At 36.3% G+C, this 24,906-nt stretch overlaps 1 protein-coding gene across 1 annotated transcript in view; it reads right to left on the reverse strand.

Annotated features, from left to right (window-relative positions):
- Positions 1-578: 578 nt before the first annotated feature.
- The window catches only part of LOC126291788 (uncharacterized), a 28,513-nt gene continuing 4,185 nt past the window's right edge, over positions 579-24,906 (reverse strand). Inside the window, exons 2-3 of the mRNA XM_049985484.1 lie at positions 13,195-13,420; positions 579-837 (exon numbers count right to left, since the gene is read on the reverse strand). Of these exons, the coding sequence (XP_049841441.1) occupies positions 707-837; positions 13,195-13,420 (357 nt within the window). The 3' untranslated portion in view covers positions 579-706. The remainder of the gene's footprint in view (positions 838-13,194; positions 13,421-24,906) is intronic.

The raw sequence follows: 24,906 nt of genomic DNA on the forward strand, positions 1-24,906 counted from the left end.
CATATGTAGGCATTCATGGACTTTATGTTCCCAAACAATGATGGCTTTTTTATGGATGATGGTATGCCATATCACTGAGCTACAGTTGTTCCTGATTGATTTGAAAAATATTCTGGACAATTTGAGTGAATACCAAACATGAATCCCATTGAACATTTATGCGACAGAATCAAGAGGTACTGGCAACAGTTTTCAATTATGGATGGCTATAGAGGCAGCATGGGTCAATAATTCTACAGGGGACTTTCAATGACTTGTTTGAGTCCATGCACTACACCAGGCAAAAGTAAGTCTGACATGATATTAGGAGGTATCCCATGTCACCTCTGTGTCTAATATTAAGCTACAAATTTATCTGTTTATCAGTTCATTCTGTGAGAAACTTACTGTGTTTTACCTCCCATTTTTATTATTTCTGTCAAACGTAAGTTGAAAACAGTAAAATAATGTTACTATCTGGATCGAGTACAGATTCTCTGAATTGTCCAAGACACATCTTATGAGAAGAATAAATCCATTTCAACAACTCTTATTTAAAACATTTTTGGTTGAAGAGCACAATCAGAACATGTTGGCAGTTTATTAGCACTTGATTTCAGGACTTTATATTTGCTAAAGTACTGGCTTTGAAGCATTATACATTCTGTTTATTGTCTGAGATACATATTTACATCTTATGTCACCTTCTAAATTTCAGTGTAGTCATTCACTCAGAGCTCTGCTCCTCACTGCTGGAAGCTTTAGGCAGATGTTCACATAAGCCACTACTGCTGCAGACAAGACCAGGACCACACAGTGTGTTTCCTTGAAGGAACTTGCGACACAGTTGTCCTTCATCTAAACAGGCAAATAGAGTGCCACTAAGATGTGTGCATTAGAGCAAGGCCTCGGTCAAAGCAGGTAAGATGTCTGATGTCATTAAATAGTTATATACATGTTGTGTGGAGCACAACTGCAACCTCTTGTTATGGAATGAGCCAGTTCTGAAATTATAATACAGTTTCTTGGTAGAAAATATACCAACATATATGAGTTTTTTTATTCCTTTCTATTTACTTTACATACATATGATAATTTATATTTAACTATGTTTTCTCTCTCTCTCTCTCTCTCTCTCTCTCTCTCTCTCTCTCTCTCTCTCTCTTTTTTAGCATTAAATATTCAGAAGCTCTACAATTTAGCAGGAGTTGTTGAGCAGACATGATTTGAGTTTGGGTTTGAAGTTAATTTTATTATTTATCAAATTATTTACATCTCTGAGTGGGTAGATAACCCAAGATTTTTATCATTAAATGCCTCACTCCTTTCTGTGCTGCACGAAGGCTGAGTCATGGATAGTGCAAGGCATTTCCCTTTTTAGCAATATATACTGCTTAAAAAAGTGTAGCACCCAGAAGATATGGTTGGATGTCAGCATAACATTATACTCTTATGCTCCATTGATGGACATGTAAGCGACTATAGTTGCATTTCTTTGTGACATGTAGAATGGCCACCAGAATGCTTTAGTGTTGTCTGTGTTTCGTGTTATTGCCAGGCCTGGTATGGTGTATAAGGGGTGTGTTCAATCTCAGATACTGAGTGACAGTCAGATATCAAGTGATAGCTGTAAAAGACATGGAGTTGCTGCATATTTGTGTGAGGTAGCAGTAACAGCAATTGAAAGTGTGTGAAAGGGGCCTCACAGTGGATCTCCATTTGATCAGTCGGTTGAATGCAACAGTATCCAGCTTTGTGGGGTAATCAGATATGACAGCGGTCTGAAGTTTGACTGCACCATTAAGTGAGGGTCTGAAGTTTGACTGCACTGTTACGTGAGGGTAGGCATACTTGTCACTGAGATTCGACCACCTCTGACCGCCATGAGAGAGAATTGCCATATTGTCAACTGAGCACATTGTTAGCCATTCACAACTGTGCCTGCTATCCAATTACAAGTAATGAACTCCCGGCAATATTCTGTCACCTCATGCCAATGGTCGAGTACTAGCAGTAGCAATACTACGGAGCTGCCATCCTGGTTTACATTAACACCACAACACAAACTACTGTGTCTTGAGTGGTGCAGTGACTAGGAAATGTGGACTGCTGACAAATGGTGTTGCATTAACCCCTAACATCCCAAAATCCCATGTGATCCAGTTCAGAACATAACAGTCAAAATATCAGGAAATTAAAATAAACCATAAAAATCGAAAACTGGAAGACATGGATTCTGTGAAATTTTTAGGATTAAACCTAGACATGAATTTAAATTTGAACAAATATAAGGAATATCTAGTAAACGAACAATGTAGCTTTGCATTTACAAGGGTAATATTGGAAAATGCCACTGACATGGTCACAAGCAAAATTGTGTACCATAGATACTTCCACTCAGTTATATGGTATAGTATTGTGTATTGGGGAAATTTGAGCAACTTAATATGTGTACTGAAACTACAGAAAAGAATTATTAGAAACGTGTGTGTTATGCATCGATGGAAGTCATGTTGTCCATTATTTAAAAATCTGAAATTATTAACAATTCCCTCCCTATGCATCCATAATATTAACATTATTTTGTATAGTAGTTAAGAATTATCCTAGGAGAACTGCTTACATCAAACTTATAATACAAGAAATAAAGAAAATTTCATGCTCCCTGCTCAATGTTTAAACTCATTGCTCTGGTTTCCCAGTATACGGAAATGAAAACTTACAACAAACTAAGAGCCAAGAACATTCTGAGTATGAACCTAGATTCACAGAAAATGAACCTACATGATACTCTGCTTCAGTGATGCTACTACTCACTTGAAGATTTCATGAACAACGAACTGAATATCTGAGCAGGATGCAACTTATTAGTTGTCTTGTTATGTGAATACGTAAAGGTATCTTTTCACAAAAAAGTTATATCTGTGTTTAAATACAACTCCATTATATTAACTATAGCTTTATATGAGTAAATTGTATTAACCATATTTTGATGTATCTCCAGTACTCGAATCCAATGATTACCATATGTATGTTATGAGAGAAATAGATTGCAATTCACAAACCACAATGGAAGGAATTGAGAACAGTCACCAGGTCTGGGTGGACTCCCAGTCTGGTTTTTGTAATGGATAATATTATTATTTTTTCTCTTGTTCTTTTCTTTAATAAGTTATTTTGTTCCAGCTATAATATTATTTATCAAAAATGTATATTCTAACCATACATTAAAGAACTGTTAGTAAAATTATTATGGAGATGCAGTTTATATATGGCTATTTATATAAATAACTGCACCTGTTCATCATTTTTCCCATGCCAACATGCCAAGAATCCTGCAAAATGATGAAAGCATACAAGAGGAATTTGCATGAGCAGAGGAGGGGCAATCCAGTAACAGAATTTGGGGGAGGGGGGGAGGGGGTAGTGACCAGCTCTATGCACAATGGCGATAATGCAATAATGGGAAGTATGTAAATTTAAATGATGAGTGTTGACCTTAAATGTATTGAATATTGAAGGTCTGTTGATACAGGGTGTTCAAAGAGTGTGTGCTGTATGATTGTAAGTCGTGCATGTTGCATGATTGTTCATCTGCTGGGTTACTTCTCTTCAAATGGACACTCCCAACATTCCACTGTTTCATTTATGTTAGCCATTATCAGTAGTATCATTGGTGCCTGTCATTATGTGTTGACATGAACATTTAAGTTTAGTTTCTTTGTTTGTTTGTTTCATTTTCGGAAGTGTTAAAGTGCTAACCATTGAATATCGTGTGATCCTAGTCAAACAAGTGTTCAAAACTGGTGGTAAATACACAGTTTCAGTTCATCAAACATTTAATTCAGTTTTCCCAGAGACAACACTCCTACATCACAATACTGTGCAAGATTTGATTAACAAATTTCGAAGTACGAGTTCAGTGTCAGATACACTGAGAAGTAGTTGTCCTAGTCTTCTGTCAGGATAAACTACCCAATATTTCTGATAAAATGTCCATGATTCTCAACAAGTCAGTAAGAAAACTCGCCTAGGGAATTGATATTAGTGTCAGAATGGCCCACACAGCTGTAAGGAAAAAATTAGGACTTTTTCCACACAAAGTGACAGTCGTGAAAGATCTAAAAAATACTGATCATGGCAACAGACTGCATTATTGTCAATGGTTCAAAACTTTGTTCAACAAAATAGAAGGGATATTCTTAATGAAAAGTTTTTCACTGATGAGGTGTGGTTTCATTTATCTGGGTACATGAACACACAAAATTCTCATATGTGGAGCACTGAGAATCCATTGTTTATCATGAGGAACCACTTCATTCTGTGAAAATAGGAGTTTAGATTGCAATTTCTAAATGTCGGATTGTGAGTTCCATATTTTTCACTGAAACAATAAATGCACAACGATATTGCAGTCATATTCTGTATCCATTCATAGGAGAACTCTTGTTAAGTGAAATACTGAGCGGTTATTTTCAACAAGATGGTGCAACCGTGCATACAGCTTGCATTTCAGTGTCACTGCTTGCCAATGATCGCATTATTTCACAGGGACTTTGGACTCCAGGATCACCTGACCTAACACCACCTGACTTTTTCTTCTGGGGTGCAGCAAAAGCAATTGTGTATAAAACCTGTTCAAAACCCATCAATGAACTGAAAACTGCAATATCCACTTTCACTGCTTCTGTTACAGAAGAAATGTTACAGCTTGTGTTTGGAAACATGATTAGATGAATTGAATTGTGTACTCAACAACAGGGGGGCACTTTCAAAATTTAATCTGAAAATTTGTAAGCAAAAATGAATAGTCAGTGAATTAATAACCTGTATTTCACTGAGTTTCATTTTGGTATGTTCACTACGGCATATGGCACATGTGGCTAACAATCATATGGCACTGTGGAGAGAGACTAAACACCCTGTATTAAAGCCAGTTGAATTTCACTTCGGATATGTGTACCTTCCATTTTCTTTCACTTACTCTTTCCAAATTTTTTTTTACTAATTCAAGCAGCAATTATTAATCAGTTTCCATTATATATTATATTTTATGCCTGCCCCCTGTTCTCCCACTATTCATTTTTCAAAGAATACTCTTTGGCATTGGCTCCTTATCTAGCTTGCATTTATCATGAATCTCTCACCCAGTGCATAGTCTAAGCAATGGGAAAAAAGTGCAGATGACTTCTGTGTATATGAAGGTAAAAAGAATATACCTAGAAAATTACAGGCCAAAATCATGACCATTGGTTTACTGCAGAAGCCTTGAACTTATTTGCAGTTTGAATATAATAAATTTTCTTGAGACTGAGAAGCTTATGTCCACAAATCAGCATGGTTTTAGGAAGCATTACTTGTGTGAACTCAGCTTGCCCTTTTCTCACACAATATACTGTGAGCTATGGATGAAAGGTTTAGAGAAAGCATTTGACATGGTGCCACATAGAAGGCTGTTAAATAAGATATGAGCACATGGAACAAGTTCACAGATATGTGACTAGCTCAAAGACTTCTTAAGTTATAGCACCCAGTTTGTTGTACTAGACAATGAGTGTTAAACAGAGGCAAGGGTATCATCTGGAGTGCCCGAGGAAGTGTGACGGGACTACTATTATTCTTTATATTCATAAATGACAGGCAGATGGGATGAGAATTAATCTGTGGTTGTTTACTGATGATATTGTGGTGTATAGTAGGGTGTTGAAGCTGAATGAGGAGGAGGAGACAAGATGACTCAGACAATATTTCCAGTTGGTGTGACAAATGGGAGCAAGCTCTAATGTAGAAAAATGTAAGTTCATGCAGAAAAGCAAACCAATAATGTTTGCATACAGTGTCTAGTATCCAGATTGACAGTTGCAGTATCTGGGCATAATTCTGCAAAGTGATATGAAATGAATGGAATGAGCATGTGAGACTGTGATAGGAAAGACAAATGGTTGACTTTGGTTTATTGGGAGAACTGTAGGAGATTGTGATTCATCTGTAAAGGTGACCACCTGTAGGACTCTACTGCAACCTGTTCTTGAGTACTGCTTGAGTGTTTGGGACTGTACAAGGCCAGATTAAAAAAAGACTCAAACCAATTCAGAGATGGGCTTCTAGATTTGTTTCCTGTACGTCCGAACAATGCACAAGTGTTACAGAGGTGCTTTGGGAACTCAAATGGAATTCCTAGAGGGGAGGCAACACTCTTTTTAGGGACAGTATTGAAAAAATTTAAACTGGCATTTGAAGTGGACTGCAGGATGATTCTGCTGCCTCCAACATACATTGTGTGTAAGGATCATGAAGATAAGATATGGGAAATTAGGGGTCATATGGAGGCATATAGACAGCCATTTTCCGCTCATTCTATTTGTAAGTAAATGGAACAGGAAAGGAAATGACTAGCATTGGTGTGGGGTACCCTCTGCTACACACCATAAGTTGGAATGCAGTGTATCAATGTAGACATAGGTCTAGATGTAGAACCAATGACGTTTCATTTTGTTTCCTCCTCCTCTTCTGGGTGTTACACTTCTTTTGTCGTACAGTATATTTATGATACTAGAGTTGTTGATGATACTAGAGTTGTTGAGTGATTGTTGACTACATACTTGACATAAACACAAGAGGGGTCACTTGTTTTGCATATTTTCACTTCTATTGTTTTACAGAACTGTCTGTTCTGGAAGTTCACCTAAAGAAATGAAAATGTCTATTTAACAAAAATGAGCTGTAAGAATATTGTGTAAAGTAGGAAACCATACTCTTGCTGAAACATTTTTATGGATGTTGGAATTCTTGTACTCATTTCCCATTGCATATATTCCTTAATAGTTTCTGTTGCCAATAATAAAAATTAGTTTCACCACACTGTGAGTTAGACAGTCACAATGCAAGATACAAAGCATACAGCTTGTGACAAAGCAAGCTGGGATCTTTTTACTTCCTCTCTTGCTTTGCCATCTGCCTCCTTAAAATTCATTTTTTCATTTTTGACTAATTACTGTTAACATATATGAGTATAATCTGCATTTTCATAAAACAAAAAGGATGGCCCTCAGTCTTAAAAAATATAATACCACATCTAATTTTGTGCTTATTTTTGTGTATGTCATCAATTTACTAATTTATCTTGACTATTCCTAGTTAATATCTTCTGTTATAGGGTAAAATCAGTAATTGTTTTGTAACTTAAATTGTATTGTTGACTTATAAACAAATATTAATTCTGTATTAATTGTAAACATTTGGAAGATGAAACACTGGCATTCCTTAAGTATTTATTTGGATCGTTTTTTAAACATGTTAGAATATCCAGCCCTTAATTAATTCCAAAGTAATTACCAGGTTTGTCAAAAGTAGTGTTTGTATAACTATATCTGTTAATTAAACAATGGAAAATCGAGGATGGAATGAAACAATACTAGGGAAAGAAAGTTCCACTCACCATATAGCGGAGATATTGAGTCATGATACGTACAACAAAAAGATTCACACAATTGTAGCTTTCAAAGGCCTTTATGGCTGAAAGCTATAATTGTGTGAATCTTTTTGTTGTGCCTATCGTGACTCAACATGTGTGCTATATGGTGAATGGCAACTTTCCTTCTCTGGTATTGTTATATCTGTTAATTTCATGATTTTAACAAATAATTCAGCTTAACCCTTGTAGTAGAAGAAACTGTTAAAAGATGGATTTTTTCTATATATTCAGTTAATTTAATGAATTATGTTTTAATTGTAATTTCTGTAGCTTTAACATTGAACAATGTGTAGTTTCAGTACCTATTATTGTGATAATATAAAAAGGCCCAATTTTTAGCCTTGAGTCAGTTAGTCCATGGCCGAGTGTCAGACGAGGAACTCGTATTGGTTGAGCCAACAACAATGCATCAACTTAACTGTGAAATAAGTGTAACACCAATAGGCCTTGTGTTAAAACAATAACAGTGTCTGTTCAATATGTACTGTATTATTGTGCAAGAACTGTGTGGTTCAGTTTCTCCTGCTCATAGATATTCAACAGAAACAGTATGCTGATGTTTGCCTGCAATATATTATTGAGGCTTATCGAAAGTTAACCAACAGTGGACTGGCCATATTAACTGCGTAAGATTATGGGGTTGTGAACAGGTAAAGTAAAGAACTGTGAAATGCAACTGTGCACCTGTTGGTTACATCTTTTACAGGAGTCAGTGTTGAACTTCCACCCCCTTTTTTCAGCCAGTATAGCAATGCAGTATTTCGACACCAAGGACAATCAATGAAGAAATAAAGTAGGTGAACATCATATGCTCTCTTCAAGTAGTTGCATTCCTTCTAATTTACGTGTTCAGATTTGATTTCCCCCACCCCATGAGACTGGAGTACTGTGAAGTGTTTGAGCTGTTAAATTTATGTGTGTGAAGTTTTCTCATGTCCTCTACCTTCTGAGGAAACTAAAGAGCATTATAGACAGTGATAGTCTACTATGCCTTACTTCACAGCCATATCAGCTATCAATTACTGCTATGGAGCCACTCAGTAAGTTGCAGGAATGTACTGCTGCTACAGAAGAAAGCAGTCAGGATCATTACTTTAGCCAGCAAAATGCGCCATTGTAAACTCTTCTTTGCTAAGCTAGGAGTTATGACTCTGTACAGCAAATAAGTGTTCTATTGCTTTTTACATGCGAAGCTAAACCATAAGACATACATAAGGAGATGCAGAATTCATCATTGTGACACCCTACATCTGGGTGATTTAGACAGGTCAAGATTTGATTAATCAAGACATCGGGTAGCTTCCCAGAGGAAACTCTGAAAATGTTTAGTATACTATCAGACAGTGTCCACTACCTAACAATGGAGCTGATCAAAGGAAAAACATCAAGTGACTTAAAAGAACATCCATGGAGGAATCCTTTTCTAGTAACAGGCCAATGACTACCTGACTTGCAAATCAGTGCTATGACACTAGCAACAATTTTATGGGGGTCATCCACAAAGTAAGTTTCATTTCTATTTCTATCCACAGCAGCATTATGATTGCTTTCCAAGCATGTGTGGCAGCTACTCTGACTCAAGGAGGAGACATGTATGCCATTTTCAGATTGCTGCTGCCAATGTGTGCTTTGTAGAGCTTCTTTATAACGTCAGCCGTAATTGAAAATGTCACCACATTTTCTAAATACAGGGCTATTACAAATGATTGAAGCTCCATTCATTGACATATGGTCATGACACACTACAGATAGGTAGAAAAACTCATAAAGTTTCATTCGGCTGAAGCCACACTTTAGGTTTCTGCCACCAGAGTGCTCGAGAGTGCAGTGAGACAAAATGGCGACAGGAGCCGAGAAAGCATATGTCGTGCTTGAAATGCACTCACATCAGTCAGTCATAACAGTGCAACGACACTTCAGGACATAGTTCAACAAAGATCCACCAACTCCTAACTCCATTCAGTGATGGTATGTGCAGTTTAAAACTTCTGGAGGCCTCTGTAAGGGGAAATCAACGGGTCGGCCTGCAGTGAGCGAAGAAATGGTTGAACGTGTGCGGGCAAGTTTCACGCATAGCCCACAGAAGTCGACGAATAAAGCAAGCAGGGAGCTAAACGTACCACAGCTGACAGTTTGGAAAATCTTACGGAAAAGGCTAAAGCAGAAGCCTTACCATTTACAATTGCTACAAGCACTGACACCTGATGATAAAGTCAAATGCTTTGAATTTTCGGCGCGGTTGCAACAGCTCATGGAAGAGGATGAGTTCAGTGAGAAACTTGATTTCAGTGATGAAGCAACATTTTTTTTTAATGGCAAAGTGAACAGACACAATGTGTGAATCTGGGTGGTAGAGAATCCTCATGCATTCGTGCAGCAAATTTGCAATTCACCAAAAGTTAACGTGTTTTGTGCGATCTCACGATTTAAGGTTTACGGCCCCTTTTTCTTCTGCGAAAAAAACTTTACAGGACATGTGTAGCTGGACATGCTGGAAAATTGGCTGATGCCACAACTGGAGACCAACAGCGCCAACTTCATCTTTCAACAGGATGTTGCTCCACCGCACTTCCATCATGATGTTCGGCATTTCTTAAACAGGAGATTGGAAAACTGATGGCTCGGTCGTGGTGGAGATTATGATCAGCAATTCATGTCATGGCCTCCATGCTCTCCCGACTTAACCTCATGCGATTTCTTTCTGTGGGGTTATATGAAAGATTCAGTGTTTAAACCTCCTCTACCAAGAAACGTGCCAGAACTGCGAGCTCACATCAACAATGCTTTCAAACTCAATGATGGGGACATGCTGCACCGAGTGTGGGAGGAACTTGATTATAGGCTTGATGTCTGCCGAATCACTAAAGGGGAACATATCGAACATATGTGAATGCCTAAAAACCTTTTTGAGTTTTTGTATGTGTGTGCAAAGCATTGTGAAAATATCTCAAATAATAAAGTTATTGTAGAGCTGTGAAATCACTTCAATCATTTGTAATAATCCTGTACAAAGAAAGTTAAACAAAAGCAAATTCATCATCAAATCTGTGAGGTTTAGGGACAAAATGCTATGAGCAATTAAATGGTTAGAAGACGGGTCAGACTGTTCTATGAAGAACATGATCAAGAGAACGACGAAGAACAAAGTGGATGGCCATCTGTGGTTACTGATGAACTGGTTCACACAATTGAAGAAAAGCTTAAGCACAACCATAAGTTTACACTTAGCACCCTTGCTATGGAAGTTCTGCAAATCTCATGATCAATAATTCATGAAATTGTTACTGAAAAACTTAAATTTCAAAAACTTTGCTCACATTTGGTACCCAAAATTCTTACTGAACAAAAAAAAGAACCAGAAAGACAGTAGATGGGCAGTGCACATCAGTTTTTGACACGCTACAATGAAGAATGTGATGGTTTTCTTTCTTGGATAGTGATGTGGGATGAAACTTGGGTGTTGTATGACACCCCTGAAACAAAACAGCAATCAGTGGAATGGAGGCACTTTTCATCACCAATGAAGGTTAAGCCTAAGCAAATGTTGACACCTTGAGAAGTCATGTGCACCATTTTTTGGGATAATAAAGGCATTTTGCCGATGAGAATGAACAATCTATGCCCGGGGTTACTGCAACACCATTAAGAAATTGTGCCGTGCAATACACAACAAGCGCTGTGGATTACTGTGAAAATGTGTTGTTTTTTTCCACTATAATGTCCGATGTCACACGTTGAATGTGACGAAAAACTCTCATGGGAATTTCACTGGGACGGGTTTGATCATCCTCTGTACAGCCCGGACTTTGCTCCTAGTGACTTTCATCTCTTCTTACACCTAAAATCTGTCCTTGGTGGTCAACATGTCAATAATGATGATGAGCTGAATGAACATATTACCACATGGTTGAATCACAGACAGCAACCTTCTATGAAGAAGGCATACAAAAACTTGTGCCACACTATAACAAGTGCCTACAAAATTTCCAAAGCTATGCAGAAAAGTAGTTTAACAGTTGTAGATCTTTCTACAATAAACATTTTTTTCTGTATCTGTACAAGTTTTATTTTGTATAACTAAATGGAACTTACTTTGTGGACATACCTCGTATAGTGTTGTTTTAATTAGGATTCCTTAAATCAGTCAGTAAAAATGGAGCTCATTGAATCACTTTGTTGTCCATCTCTGTCTGCTCTCTAACCATTAATAATACTTTTCCTTGAGAATGGGCAGACATGTCTAGTTCAAATCTGTGTCATATGCTAAGCAGTATAAAAAATTGAAGCTTCCAAATTAATGCACTCAAAAGATACAGCCATTCATATCACATATTTTTATATGCACAAACTCACTCATCAAAACCTACAGGGTACTTCCCATTGGCCTAGAATCATGAAATTTGGAAAGAAGCAAGGTTTCACAGAACAACCAAAAGAAAATATCTGATTAATAGATTTTGTAATTATATCATACAAAAAAATATTTTTTCTCATTTATTATAGACTGTCTGTCTGTCCATCAGTTACGACCCCATTTTCTCAGGAACAGGTAAATGTACCAAGTTAAAATTTAGGTCATATACTAAGATCTATAGGTCCTTGGTGGCATAACAAATACAAGCTTCTAAATCAATGCAACCAAAAGATAAGCCTAAATATGTCACTCATATTGATACTCACAAACTCACTCATTAAAATCTATAAAGCACTACCTATTGGCCTAGAATTATGAAATTTGGCAAGAAGTAATGTTTAAAAGTACAACCAAAGGAAAAATGTTAATTTGTGATTATGTCACGTGAAAAAATATTTCTTTTGGCTTTATTTATCTGATTAACAGTAGATACCAAATGGCAAAGGAAATTTTTTTTGGTGATATTACAAATTAAGACCGACATCAGATAACAAATAGCAAAATAAATATTTTTTTCATATGATATAATTACAAATTAACATTTTTTTCCATTGGTTGGGCTGTCAAAAATTCCTTCTTGCCAAATTCATGATTCTACATCAACGGGAAGTGCTTTATAGGTTTTAATAAGTGTATTTGTTAGTTGGTGACATAAATAGTTTTCTCTTTTGGTTTTGTTGACTTAGAAGCTTATATTTTGTTTTGTTTTCAACTCCTTCAGTTGTTGAAGGAGTTGTGAATTATGCTTCATTCATCTTGTAACACAATTATGCTAATCATTTGATTGGAGTACAGCAGACATGTTAAAATATGATTTATACAATTTCATTGATATAAAAGTATACAGTGCACAGATTATGTATATAACATTTTACTGTCTTTTGTTAATGTATACCTTGCCACATTCCACATTCCTGAAGCTGCTCCTTCTTGTTGGGAGGAGGGCAGGGGTCTATGGAACACATTGAATGAATGGCAGTACTCCTGAGTGTGTGTGTGTGTGTGTGTGTGTGTGTGTGTGTGTGTGTGTGAGGAGAGAGAGAGAGAGAGAGAGAGAGAGAGAGAGAGAGAGAGAGAGAGATAGGTGGGGGAGCTGGAGGGAGTGGAGGTTAAAAAGACAAAACATTTTCTGAACTGTTATATGTGCTATATGTTGTACTCATGTGCCAACCCCCCCCCCCCCCCCCCCCCTCCTCACCCAACCACACTCCCCACCCACCCACCCACCCAATCACCTCCTGAGGAATTGCTTCCTCTCCCCACTTTTGTCTGTATTATCAATCTTGGGATTTCCTTTTACCTAGTAATAAAGCACTGTGTTACTTACTCAGGTATTTCCAGCAAACGTCACAGCAGCCACACTTCTTGATGATGCCAGAGGGACAGCTGGGTGGAAGTATGGGACACGGCTTGTCACACTCCAGTGTAGCACATGCCACCCAAGGAACTTCCTGTTCTGGAGTGGATGCTGTTTGATTATCTCCAGCACCTGCATGGGTGGCTGTGACCAGGTAACCAGCCAGTAACAGTAAGCTTATGTGGAAGTGTGACATCTGTAACCCGACAACATCAGTATGGAATGTCATCCTGATAGAGACTTTAATTCTGTCCTCTGCTTCTTCTACACTGTGAAATCTAGCATGTGGAATATCTCAAATTGAAAGGTTTGGTGCAAGAGAGGGTAACTGTAAAATTCACATATGTGTTCAGTAAAATTAGTTGAATCTTTGATGCAAGAATGAGGTACATCCACTGGAAACTGATGATAGTACGTGTGATTAAGTCTTTAGTCCCTCTTTCACATAGCATTGTGAGATGCAAGACCAACAATGAGGGCTAGGACTTGCAGTTTTGAATATAAAGTAAGTGTGAAATGCAACAGTTTCAGAAATGTATGCCTGTTTATATGTCACCATATACAATAGTGGCATTTAATACTATATTGTTTCTTTTTAGATTAGGATGGGACCAGAGTAATTTAAGCTATGCAAGACAGGATTCAGTCTAATATATGAGCTTGCCAAAACATGTTTAGAGTTCATTGCAAGTTATATAGCAGCAAACATTACACCTCCATGCGTCATGAGAGGAAAACATGAAACCAGGTCCAATGCCATTCCAGAAATCAGTAAACAACAGATAGACTTTCATGTTAAAAGTTTTCAAAAAGTTCATCCCAATACTGCACGAAAAGAGTAATAAATGTTATTTGTCTCCTGAGATTAATGTGAGCAATAAGTATGACATGTGTATGGAGAAATATGAGCAAAACCAGCACATTTTGAAGGTAGAGGATAAAAGATATAAACCTGTTGTCTTGTATAATTACTACTGCATTTACTTTCAACAGAACTTTAATTATGCATTTGCGAGCCCTCTAATGGAGACTTGCAGTATCTGTGACACAACTGCAAATCAAATTAAATGAATTGAATCTGAGGAAGAAAAGAAGAAACTTGCAGCTGAGCAAGAGTTGGATCTTAGAAAAGCTGAATGTTTCTGCAATGCACTGAGAGATAAATCTGCAGAGACATGGAAGGAGGCTTCTACTGAAACACCATTTATTGACTACCATCAAAACATGCCACTACCCAGGTATCATCTACTGATGCATTTGACAGTCATTAACCTTAGGGTACACAACTTCTGTGTCTTATTCTATAAAGCCAAGAATAAGACAGCACAAATTTATATGTATATGGTGAATTGACTGGGAAGAAAAGTACAAATGAGGAAATCAGCTTTCTGAACCACTGCTTTGAGAATATACTGAGAGGAAATATTAGGCATCTACACCAATTCTCAGACAGTTTTTGTGTCCAAAATAAGAATATGGCACTAGTTCAGTTATTATTTATGTATGTTAATGTTGGTAGACTAGAAATCATTAGCCACCAGTTTCCTGAACCAGGTTATAGTTTTATGCCATGTGATAGGTACTTTGGTCCAATCAAGAAGAACACATACAGAACAGAGATGATTTTTCTACCACAGGAATATTAGAAATAGTGAAAAAGATGTCATCATCAAAGTTCCATGTAAACAGCATGAACACTGCTATGATAACAGACTTTGTGAGTCATCTAAAACCTTACTCGCTAAAAACATTTAAAAGATAGATTTCTAGTGTCTATTTTTTGAGAGTTTTGTTCCATTCATAATCGTGACATGATAGAATGTAATGTATCTGCAAGCATGCCTACCTTCACCTAGTTCAGGCTGCTGAAAAAGCCTCAGAATATTACCTTCACTGCTCCATATGCATTACAAGAATGTAGAATACAGAATGTTGTTTATTTGTCTCATAACATACAGTTACAAATCAAAGATTTTTGTACTGGATACATGTAAATTTACTTTAAAAAAATAAGGTTATAATAATTAACATATCTAATGAGGCATTTCTGAATTTTTAGACATGAACAATTAACAAGAATATACATAACACATACAGTAATTTTGAATCTTGCATTACAATTTATATGATGTATTAACAATTTATTTTACAATACACAATCTTTACTGTTTCTTCTCTTTTGAAATTGCCAAACTGTCCTGCATGAATTCTTCAATTAAATAACAATATTTTTCCATTAGTTTATTAAATAACAATGTTTTTAGTGGGTCAAACTCCATATTTAACAGTTTTGTGTTATCTAATTTATTATAAATTTTTAATCCCTTGTACAATGGTGTTTGAGTGTAAAGTTTTAAATTATTAGAAGGGAAGTCTGAAACTGCATCTGTGATGAGTAATGTAATTGTGGATGAAATGAAAATTGTCAAGTGAGTTTTGATAATAAAAGTTTTGTTGATGTGGAGAGTAGTAATGGTTAGTATTTTTGATTTTTTAAATAATGGGTGACATAATGTTATTTTTTGGACTAAACACATTTCTTATGATTCTCTTTTGAAGACTAAGTAAGCTCTGGCTGTTCATTGAGTTTCCTCAGAAAATTATTCTGTATCAAATCTCAAAGTAGCTGTGGTAGACTACCTTCCTGGTGTCCATAAGTGTGGAACCAGATAAGACATTCATCACATAAGCTAAGCTGTTTGTTTGTTAGCTAGGTAGTTTACATGTGCCTTTCAATTTAAATTTTTGTCAAGATTTAGGCTTAGGAATTATACATTACTTGCTTCAATCATTTCCTGATCACCATTCACTATTTTTATGGGAGAAGCTGATGTTGTTTTAGCACTGAATTGTACTAATTGTGTTTTTGTGACGTTAAGTTTTAATCCATTATGCTGAAATCATAATTCTAGGTTTCCCATTACATTTTCCACAGTACCATGACTTTGTTCTAAGTTGTCATTTACAGTTAAAATCGAGGTGTCATCTACAAATAAAATGGATTGAACATCAATGCTTAAAGATAAATCATTTATGTGTGGCAGAAAAAGATGTTGTTGTTGTTTCGGTCTTCAGTCCAGAGACTGGTTTGATGCAGCTCTCCATGCTACTCTATCCTGTGCAAGATTCTTCATCTCCCAATACCTACTGCAACCTACATACTTCTGAATCTGCTTAGTGTATTCATCTCTTGGTCTCCATCTATGATTTTCACCCTCCATGCTGCCCTCAAATACTAAACTGGGGATCCCTTGAAGCCTCAGAACATGTCCTGCTAACCGATTGCTTCTTCTAGTCAAGTTGTGCCACAAATTTCTCTTCTGCCCAATCCTGTTAGCTTCCTCCTCATTAGTTATGTGATCTACCCATCTAACCTTCAGCATTCTTCTGTTCTCTTCTTGTCCAAACTATCTATCATCCATATCTCACTTCCATACAAATACCTACAGCACCACCTGTAGCACCACATTTTGAAAGCTTCTATTCTCTTCTTGTCCAAACTATTTATCGTCCATGTTTCAATTCCATACATGGCTCCACTCCATACAAATACTTTCAGAAATGATTTCCTGACACTTAAATCTATACTCAATGTTGACAAATTTCTCTTCTTCAGAAATGCTTTCCTTGCCATTGCCAGTCTACATTTTATATTCTCTCTACTTCGACCATCATCAGCTATTTTCCTCCCCAAACAGCAAAATTTGTTTACTACTTTAAGTGTCTCATTTCCTAATCTGATTCCCTCAGCATCACCTGACTTAATTTGACTACATTCCATTATCTTTGTTTTGCTTTTGTTGATGTTCATCTTATATCCTTCTTTCCAGACACTGTCCATTCCAATCACTGCTCTTCCAGATCTTTTCCTGTCTCTGACAGAATTACATGTCATTGGTGAACCTAAAACTTTTTATTTCTTCTCCATGGATTTTAATTACTACTCTGACTTTTTCTTTTGTTTTGTTTACTGCTTGCTCAATATACAGACTGAATAACATCAGGGATAGGCTACAACCCTGTCTCACTCCTTTTCCAACCACTACTTCCCTTTCATGCCCCTTGACTCTTATAACTGCAATTTGGTTTCTGTACAAATTGTAAATAGCCTTTTGCTCCCTGAATTTGACCCCTGCCACTTTCAGAATTTGAAAGAAATTATTCCAGTCAACTTTGTCAGAATCATTCTCTAAGTCTACAAATGCTAGAAATGTAGATTTGCCTTTCGTTAATCTATCTTTTAAGATAAGTCATAGGGTCAGTATTTCCTCACATGTTCCAACATTTCTACACAATCCAAACTGATCTTCCATGAGGTTGGCTTCTACCAGTTTTTTGTCTGTAAAGAACTCATGTTAGTATTTTGCAGCCGTGACTTATTAAACTGATAGTTCGGTAATTTTCACATTTGTCAACACTTGCGTTCTTTGGGATTGGATTTATTATATTGGTCTTAAAATCTGAGGGTATTTCGCTTGTCTCATACATCTTGCTCACCAGATGGTAGAGTTTTGTCAGGGCTGGCTCTCGGCAGGCTGTCAGTAGTTCTAATGGAATGTTGTCTACTCCGGGGGCCTTGTTTCGACTCAGGTCTTTCAGTGCTCTGTCAAACTCTTCACGCAGCATCATATCTCTCATTTCATCTTCATCTGCATCCTCTTCAATTTCCATAATATTGTCCTCAAGAACATTGCCCTTGTATAGACCCTTTGTATACTTCTTCCACCTTTCCGCTTTCCCTTCTTTGCTTAGAACTGGGTTCCCATCTGAGCTCTTGATATTGATGCAAGTGGTTCTCTTTTCTCAAAAGGTCTCTTTAATTTTCCTGTAGGCAGTATCTATCTTACCCTTAGTGAGATATGCCTCTACATCCATACGTTTGTCCTCTAGCCATCCATGCTTAGCCATTTTGCACTTCCTGTCGATCTCATTTTTGAGATGTTTGTATTTCTTTTTGCCTGCTTCATTTACTGCATTTTTATATTTTCTCCTTTCCTCAATTAAATTCAATATGTCTTCTGTTATCCAAGGATTTCTACTAGCTCTTGTCTTTTTACCTACTTGATCCTCTGTGCTGCCTTCACTATTTCATCCCTGTTCTACTGTATTTCTTTCTCCTATTCCTGTCAACCATTCCTTAATACTCGCCGTGAAACTGTCTACTACCTCTGGTTCTGTCAGTTTATCCAGGTTCCATGTCCTTAAATTCCCACCTTTTGCATTTTGCATGCCTTGCTCACAGTCCCACATCTCTCTGACTTGTGTAGAAGTAGCAAGTGATTGACTGTATCAAAAGCTTTGGTCAAACCACAAAAAATAACTGTGACCTTTTTACTCTGGTCTAAAGCAGAACTTATCTTTTCAGTGAATTTCCTGATAGCATTTATTGTATTTTTATGCTTTTGAAAACCAAATTGATTTTAACTATAACATTATTTTCTTTATGAAAGTTTTCAAGATATTTTGCAACAATCCTTTCTATCACATTAGTAAAAACTGGCAGGAGGGAACTAGGGCAGAAATTTCCCATGTCATCTGGTGAGCCTTTCTTGAACAATGATCTTATTTATGCATATTTTAACACATCCGGGAAACATCTTTCCTCAAATGACTGATTAATAAATTTAGCCAATGCATGAGAAATAATGTTATAAACAGTCTTGACTACAGTGGTTGGAATTTCATCCCACTGAGTTGATTTCTTGTTTTTCAAAGACACATAGCATCTTCTACATCTTTTGAGATAATTCTTTTGACTGTTTTAAGGTTTGCATTTTGTTTTATATTTACAAAGCTGACATCTACCTTGTCCTGGTGGGCTGTGATAGCTACTTCTGATTTTGTCACATTTATGAAGAAATCATTGAAACAGTGTGACATCTGAAAAATGATCTATAATTATATCATTTTTATTTTTATTTGGACAATTTCTTGGCACTTGTTCTTTACTCCCAACTCAGATTTGCCTTTGACTTATTTTCTTGCTTACTAATATATAGGTTGTTAGCAAATTTTTTTGGTGCCTGTACCTCTTTACATTCCCCACAAAGTCAGAATTTTTGTTATTTTTTAACTCATTGTGAAGCTGTCTTTTCCTGGCACTAGAAACTTTTATTCCTGGTGTAATCCAATTTATTTTATTGGCCATTCTTTGCTGCCAGGTTTGAGGAGGAAAAGGTTCTTTGAAAACCTAAGGAAACAATTTAAGAAAGTTTTGAAAGCTTTTTCACTTGACACACTATTATCTAGAGGGCAGTTTGTAGTTCTTAGTTTGTTAGAAAATATATTTACATTCTCTTTGCTAAAGTTCCTTTTAGAAGGTGCCATTAAAACTAGCAATACTAAGAGGCACAATGGCATTGATGGAGCAGTACATATAACGTATTGAAGTGTTACTATGCAGCACGGAAGTGATATTACATGATGGAAGTGAAGATTACACTGACTCTCTTACAGAAGACAAATGTAGTGCATAAATATTGAACATTCAACTTGCTATGGTGACTATTTCTATGTTGTTTTGTTTGTATATTCAGATTCAAAGAGCACAAGTCTTTATTCATCTTCCAAATTAATGATTTAAATAATGACACATTTCAAATATTTAAAAATATTAATATTTTGGTGGAAGTCAAAGATAACTCCATTTTAAAATTATATTAATATAAATAATACTAATCAGTCTGAACTTTTCAATTGTACCCACACATTACAGCCTTAAAGTGGGGGCTTCAAGAATATATCTCTCTAAACTATTCAAGAGAATACATTGATTAGTTTTGTGTATCTCCTGAAGAAAATACTGAAATGGAGTTGCCTTTCTCTTGCAACAGACCCTTCAGCTGCTTTTGCATCACTTTAGGAGTAAATAAATACTATTTTTTTCTTCTTACAATTTGATTTTGGGCAACAGTTATCTAAAAATATGTAAATTACTTCATAAACTATTTTTCCCAAAATCTTATTATTTATGCAGGTAGAAATTTTCATTTCACTTATAAGTGTATAGAATCACGTGCTCCAAAAATCTCAAACCCACTAATAAACTGTTGCTGGAACATAGATCTATACTGATTTAATATGCTGTGTCTTGAATTTAAAAATCTGTTTGAGTTTACTTAACAACTGGAAATTTATGAACTGACTGCATTTTCTGTAATTATTATTTATTTTCTCTTATATACAAATTCATTGTAGCTGTCACTAGAAAATTACATATCAGTTGAAATTGGCAGATAGCAGAAAATATACAATACTTACAGTCAAAGGCAAACATTTTTTTTATTTATAAAAATGTATATAATGTGGTACCTGATGAAATGGAAATAATTTGAAAATTGTTTTAATTTTTTATGTATAAATGTACCAATCAATACTGCTTGAATTTCACTTAAAAAGAGAGAACATGTTTAGTTACTATTTAAAATGGTGTATGAATTACTGAAACATACAGGCAAAGTTTATTTTTTATGTTAACAGCAAAAAAGTTGCCACAAACTGTGCAAAATAAGTCTGAACACACATTCATATCAAAATCAAAGCAGATCTCAGTTAGTATACTGTAAACTGAGGTAATATGAGTAAAGTGCTGGAAATTATTAATGGCACCATAAGCACAAAAGACAAGCTAGATCCACGTGAATATCTCCACCAAACAGCAACAAAAATTACATGATGTGCGAATTATTTATCCAGTATTTTTAAAAGATTACCAATAACCTACTGGCATGTATCACTGTACCACTACAACCATACTTCCAGCAACAAAAAGGTCAATTTTTCCAACATCCAGTAGGTGAACCAAAGGCATTAAAAGTCTTAAGCGCCACAAGATCTTCTTACTCAGGCAGAAATAATTGTATATTAGATTGTTTATTTGAGAATTTTTCAGTGGAAGTTGCCACACTCATACATAACATGGTAAACAGTTCAATAAACAGAGGGTGTTTACCAGAAGCTTTAAAGACCTCAAAGATAATTTCAGTCTTCAGGAAAGGAATATACATGACATAAACAATTATCCTCATGCTTCTAACAATCTTTAAACTGATTGAACTAACAATAACAATGAAAGCAGCATTTCTCAGTCAAATGGAGATGTTCACCAAACATCAGTTTGAATTTCATAAAAACAGTACTGTTAGTTATGCACTTTTCTGTTTCCCCAATAAAATTTTAAAATCCTTCAACCAAAAGGAATTTTTCCTCTAGACTTTTTACTGGCTTTGATATCATTTATAATTCACTGGCGCTTCAGAATCTAGATTCATATGGTATCAGAGACACAGAAAATCTACAAGTACATCTATGCTCTACAAACCATTGTCAAGCAAATGGCAGAGGATATGTCCCATTGCAGAAGTTATTACAGTTTTCTTCCCATTCCACTCACATATAGAGATGGTGATGAATGGTTGTTTAAATGCCTCCAATAATGCTGTAATTAATCTAATCTTGTCCTCACAATCCCTGTAGGAGTAAGATGTACAAGTTTGTAGGACACTCTTAGAGTCATCATTTAGAGTTGGTTTTCGAAACTTCATAAGTAGACTTTGTTGGGATAGCTTACATCTGGCTCCAAGAGCCTTCCAGTTCAGTTTCTTCAGCATTTCTGTGACACTCTCACACTCAGGGTGTATACAAGCTGGGACAACCGGGAGATCTGGGAAAACCCAGGAATTTTTTCATCCAGGAGAAGACCGGGAAAAACCCGGGAATTGACTAGAATTCTGAGAATTTTTCATTGTTTTAGTTTTCAGTCAAATTTTTGTGATTTTGACTGGTAAGAACCAATATACTAACAAAGGATATTACTGTATCCCACTACTGCTGAATAATCCTGTACCAACAAAACACGAACGAAAGAAAAAAAAAACGAAAATAAAACTTAAGTTGCAAAGGAAATGTGCCGTATACAACAAAACAGTGCTTGTACAAGCGTCTGCCAACAGCGAAGTGTGCCAAAGGCTTTAGGAAGGCTGTGCAATGCTTTATAACAACAAATTTCCTCCAATGAGCATGACGAGACAACTGTTTAAATTACATTAGTTTGATCTGTTGTGGGCGGGCTCTTGAGCATGCTCAGTTGAGTCGCGTATGAGTAATGCCTTCTCCTGCTTCTGGTTACAGAGGTGTGGGTGGGTGTCACTACTTAATATTGCCCCAGTTCAGAAATATAGTAAATTGGGGCTGATGCACAGAGCAGTCTGAGTTGAGGTGGGGAGTCTGCACGTGACCTGTGATTTTGTTGTTTCCTCTTCATTTATTGCTCTCATGTTAAATGATAAACAAATGGATTATTGTGGCTGGGAGCTATCAAATGAATTAAAATACATTAGTATGATTATGGAAGACTAAAATATGTTATTAGTTCCAGATTTTATTTCCACCTTTCTGGCAGTCAAGAATTAATTGCCTTACAGAACAATTTGGCTTAAAATTAATCTTTTCTGCTGAGGCAGTCAATTTATTTGAAACAAAGTGTTTAATTTCACACAAATGGCTAGTTTCAACTATTCACTGCATGGCATAATAAAGAACCAAACATGAGATGATACAGTACTGGTACTCCAAGAAAATTTACATACCAATGTGCAGTTTGAGCCGAATTCTGCGTTTCAGTATGGTTCACAAAATTCCGGAGCTCTTGAAGTATTGTCTGATGTTTTGTATCTTTTATGACATATGTAAGATCTTTTAATGTTTTACACATACAAACACATGAGCTTCTTGTGTCATCATAGCTGTGCAAGCAGAATGAGGCCTATTATCTGGCTCTGTCTTGCAACTGTTGAAACAAACCTGTTTCTAATGGGTAGGGGGAAACATTGTGAATGGTGGTTTGAAAAGCATTACATTAAAAGCAGATTTCCTTTTATGCAAGACGAACTATGTGTGAGAATGTATGATGAATTTCTTAAATTACAAAAGCGTTTAACTCTAATTTAAAAATCAACTCATTGAGGACGACCATTTAGAAGAATTTCAAGCCCAGAGGATCAGACATTTACGTCATTATTAAAAGTTCTACTGGCACATTTGTGTGATGCTCATAAAGTGTAAGACGCCCCAAAAAAAGATCAGTATTATACGTGGAAGCTTAGCTTCTCTTCCAGCTTATTAATCTTCGAGACCAATATTATATGTGAATGCTGTGTATATTAATTTAAACCATTAACTTTTCTCATTTGTGTGTTCATGCTACTGAAGAGTGATCTTGCTATTGGCTTACTACATCATGTGTCGTCTGCTGCCATCAGGTGGCGAAATCATGTGACATGAGCTATGACTGTCTTACAGAATTGCATCGCAATCTTGATTTCAAAGTTTCGGAAAGTAACATGCAGTGTTTGGTGGAATTCAAATTTATACATTCATAATATGAAAATATGCAGCATACAAGCTGTCTGAAGTGACCGTGTGGTTCTAGGCGTTTCAGTCTGGAATCGCGAGATCGCTACGGTTGCAGGTTCAAATCCTGCCTCAGGTGTGGATGTGTGTGATGTCCTTAGGTTAGTTAGGTTTAACTAGTTCTATGTTCTAGGGGACTAATGACCTCAGAAGTTGAGTCCCATAGTGCTCAGAGCCATTTGAACCATTTTTTTGCAGCGTACATGTTGCTGCACATCAAAGGTCTTTCAAGACGTGTTTTCCCCCCGGAGTTCCGTTTTCTAAAGTGCCGGCAAATTCTACTCTGGTATATAGGCCTAAAACATAAACATTCAAAGGACTGATGAGTTTTACTCTATTAAGGAAGAGAATACTGTCACTTAAGACAGAAAAAGTGTATTTTCAAGGGAGGGGGGAGTGTATTTTTAATCGGGATATCCGGGAAAAATCCAGTATTTTTTTTTCCTTGTCCACGTATACACCCTGCCACTGAACACACAAACTTGTAGCCATTTGTACTTTTCTTCTCCATATATGTTCAATATCCCTGCATAGTCCTATTTGGTATGTCCCCCACACACTTGATCAATATTCTAGGACGGGTCACATGAAAGATTTATGACGTGGCTTAGTCTGATTGAATTTCCTCAGTATTCTGCCAATAAATCAAAGTCTGCCACCTGCTATAGCCATGGCTGAGCCTCTATGATTACTGCAATTCATTTCCCTACAAACTGTTACACCAAGCTATTTGTATGAGTTGACCAATTCCAAACAAATTCATTGTTTCAATCCAAAAGCCCTAACATTCACCAACCAACTTCTATTATACCTTCCCAACACCTCTCCTGTGTTATCTGCAGATGATACAAATTTGTCCTTTCAGTCTGACTCAGTTTTGCAATAAAGGTACAAGATTAATGAGACAGTCAGTAGGCTGCTCTTCTGGCTACAGGAGAGTAAGTTGTTGCTGAACACAAGCAAGACAGTTAATATATTCTTCTGTCCATTCAGAAAACATTCTGCCTAAATGGAGCCCTTAAAAATTCATGGTATAGAAATTAAACAAGTAACAGAGACATTTTTGTGGGTGTGGACTGATAGTAGATTTCAGAGCGGAATTACGCCATGCATTCAGAATTCTCAAGCAATCATGTGATCTAGCATTCTCAAAACTGGGTATAATGAAGTTAAACACTCAATAGTGACATATGAGATCACTGTTTGGACGACTGTTCACAGAAATAATTTAATAATTTCCTTATAGAACTCATGCTAATAAAAATAATGAGA

This window comes from Schistocerca gregaria, chromosome 9 (genome assembly GCF_023897955.1).
Source record: "Schistocerca gregaria isolate iqSchGreg1 chromosome 9, iqSchGreg1.2, whole genome shotgun sequence".
NCBI lineage: Eukaryota > Metazoa > Arthropoda > Insecta > Orthoptera > Acrididae > Schistocerca > Schistocerca gregaria.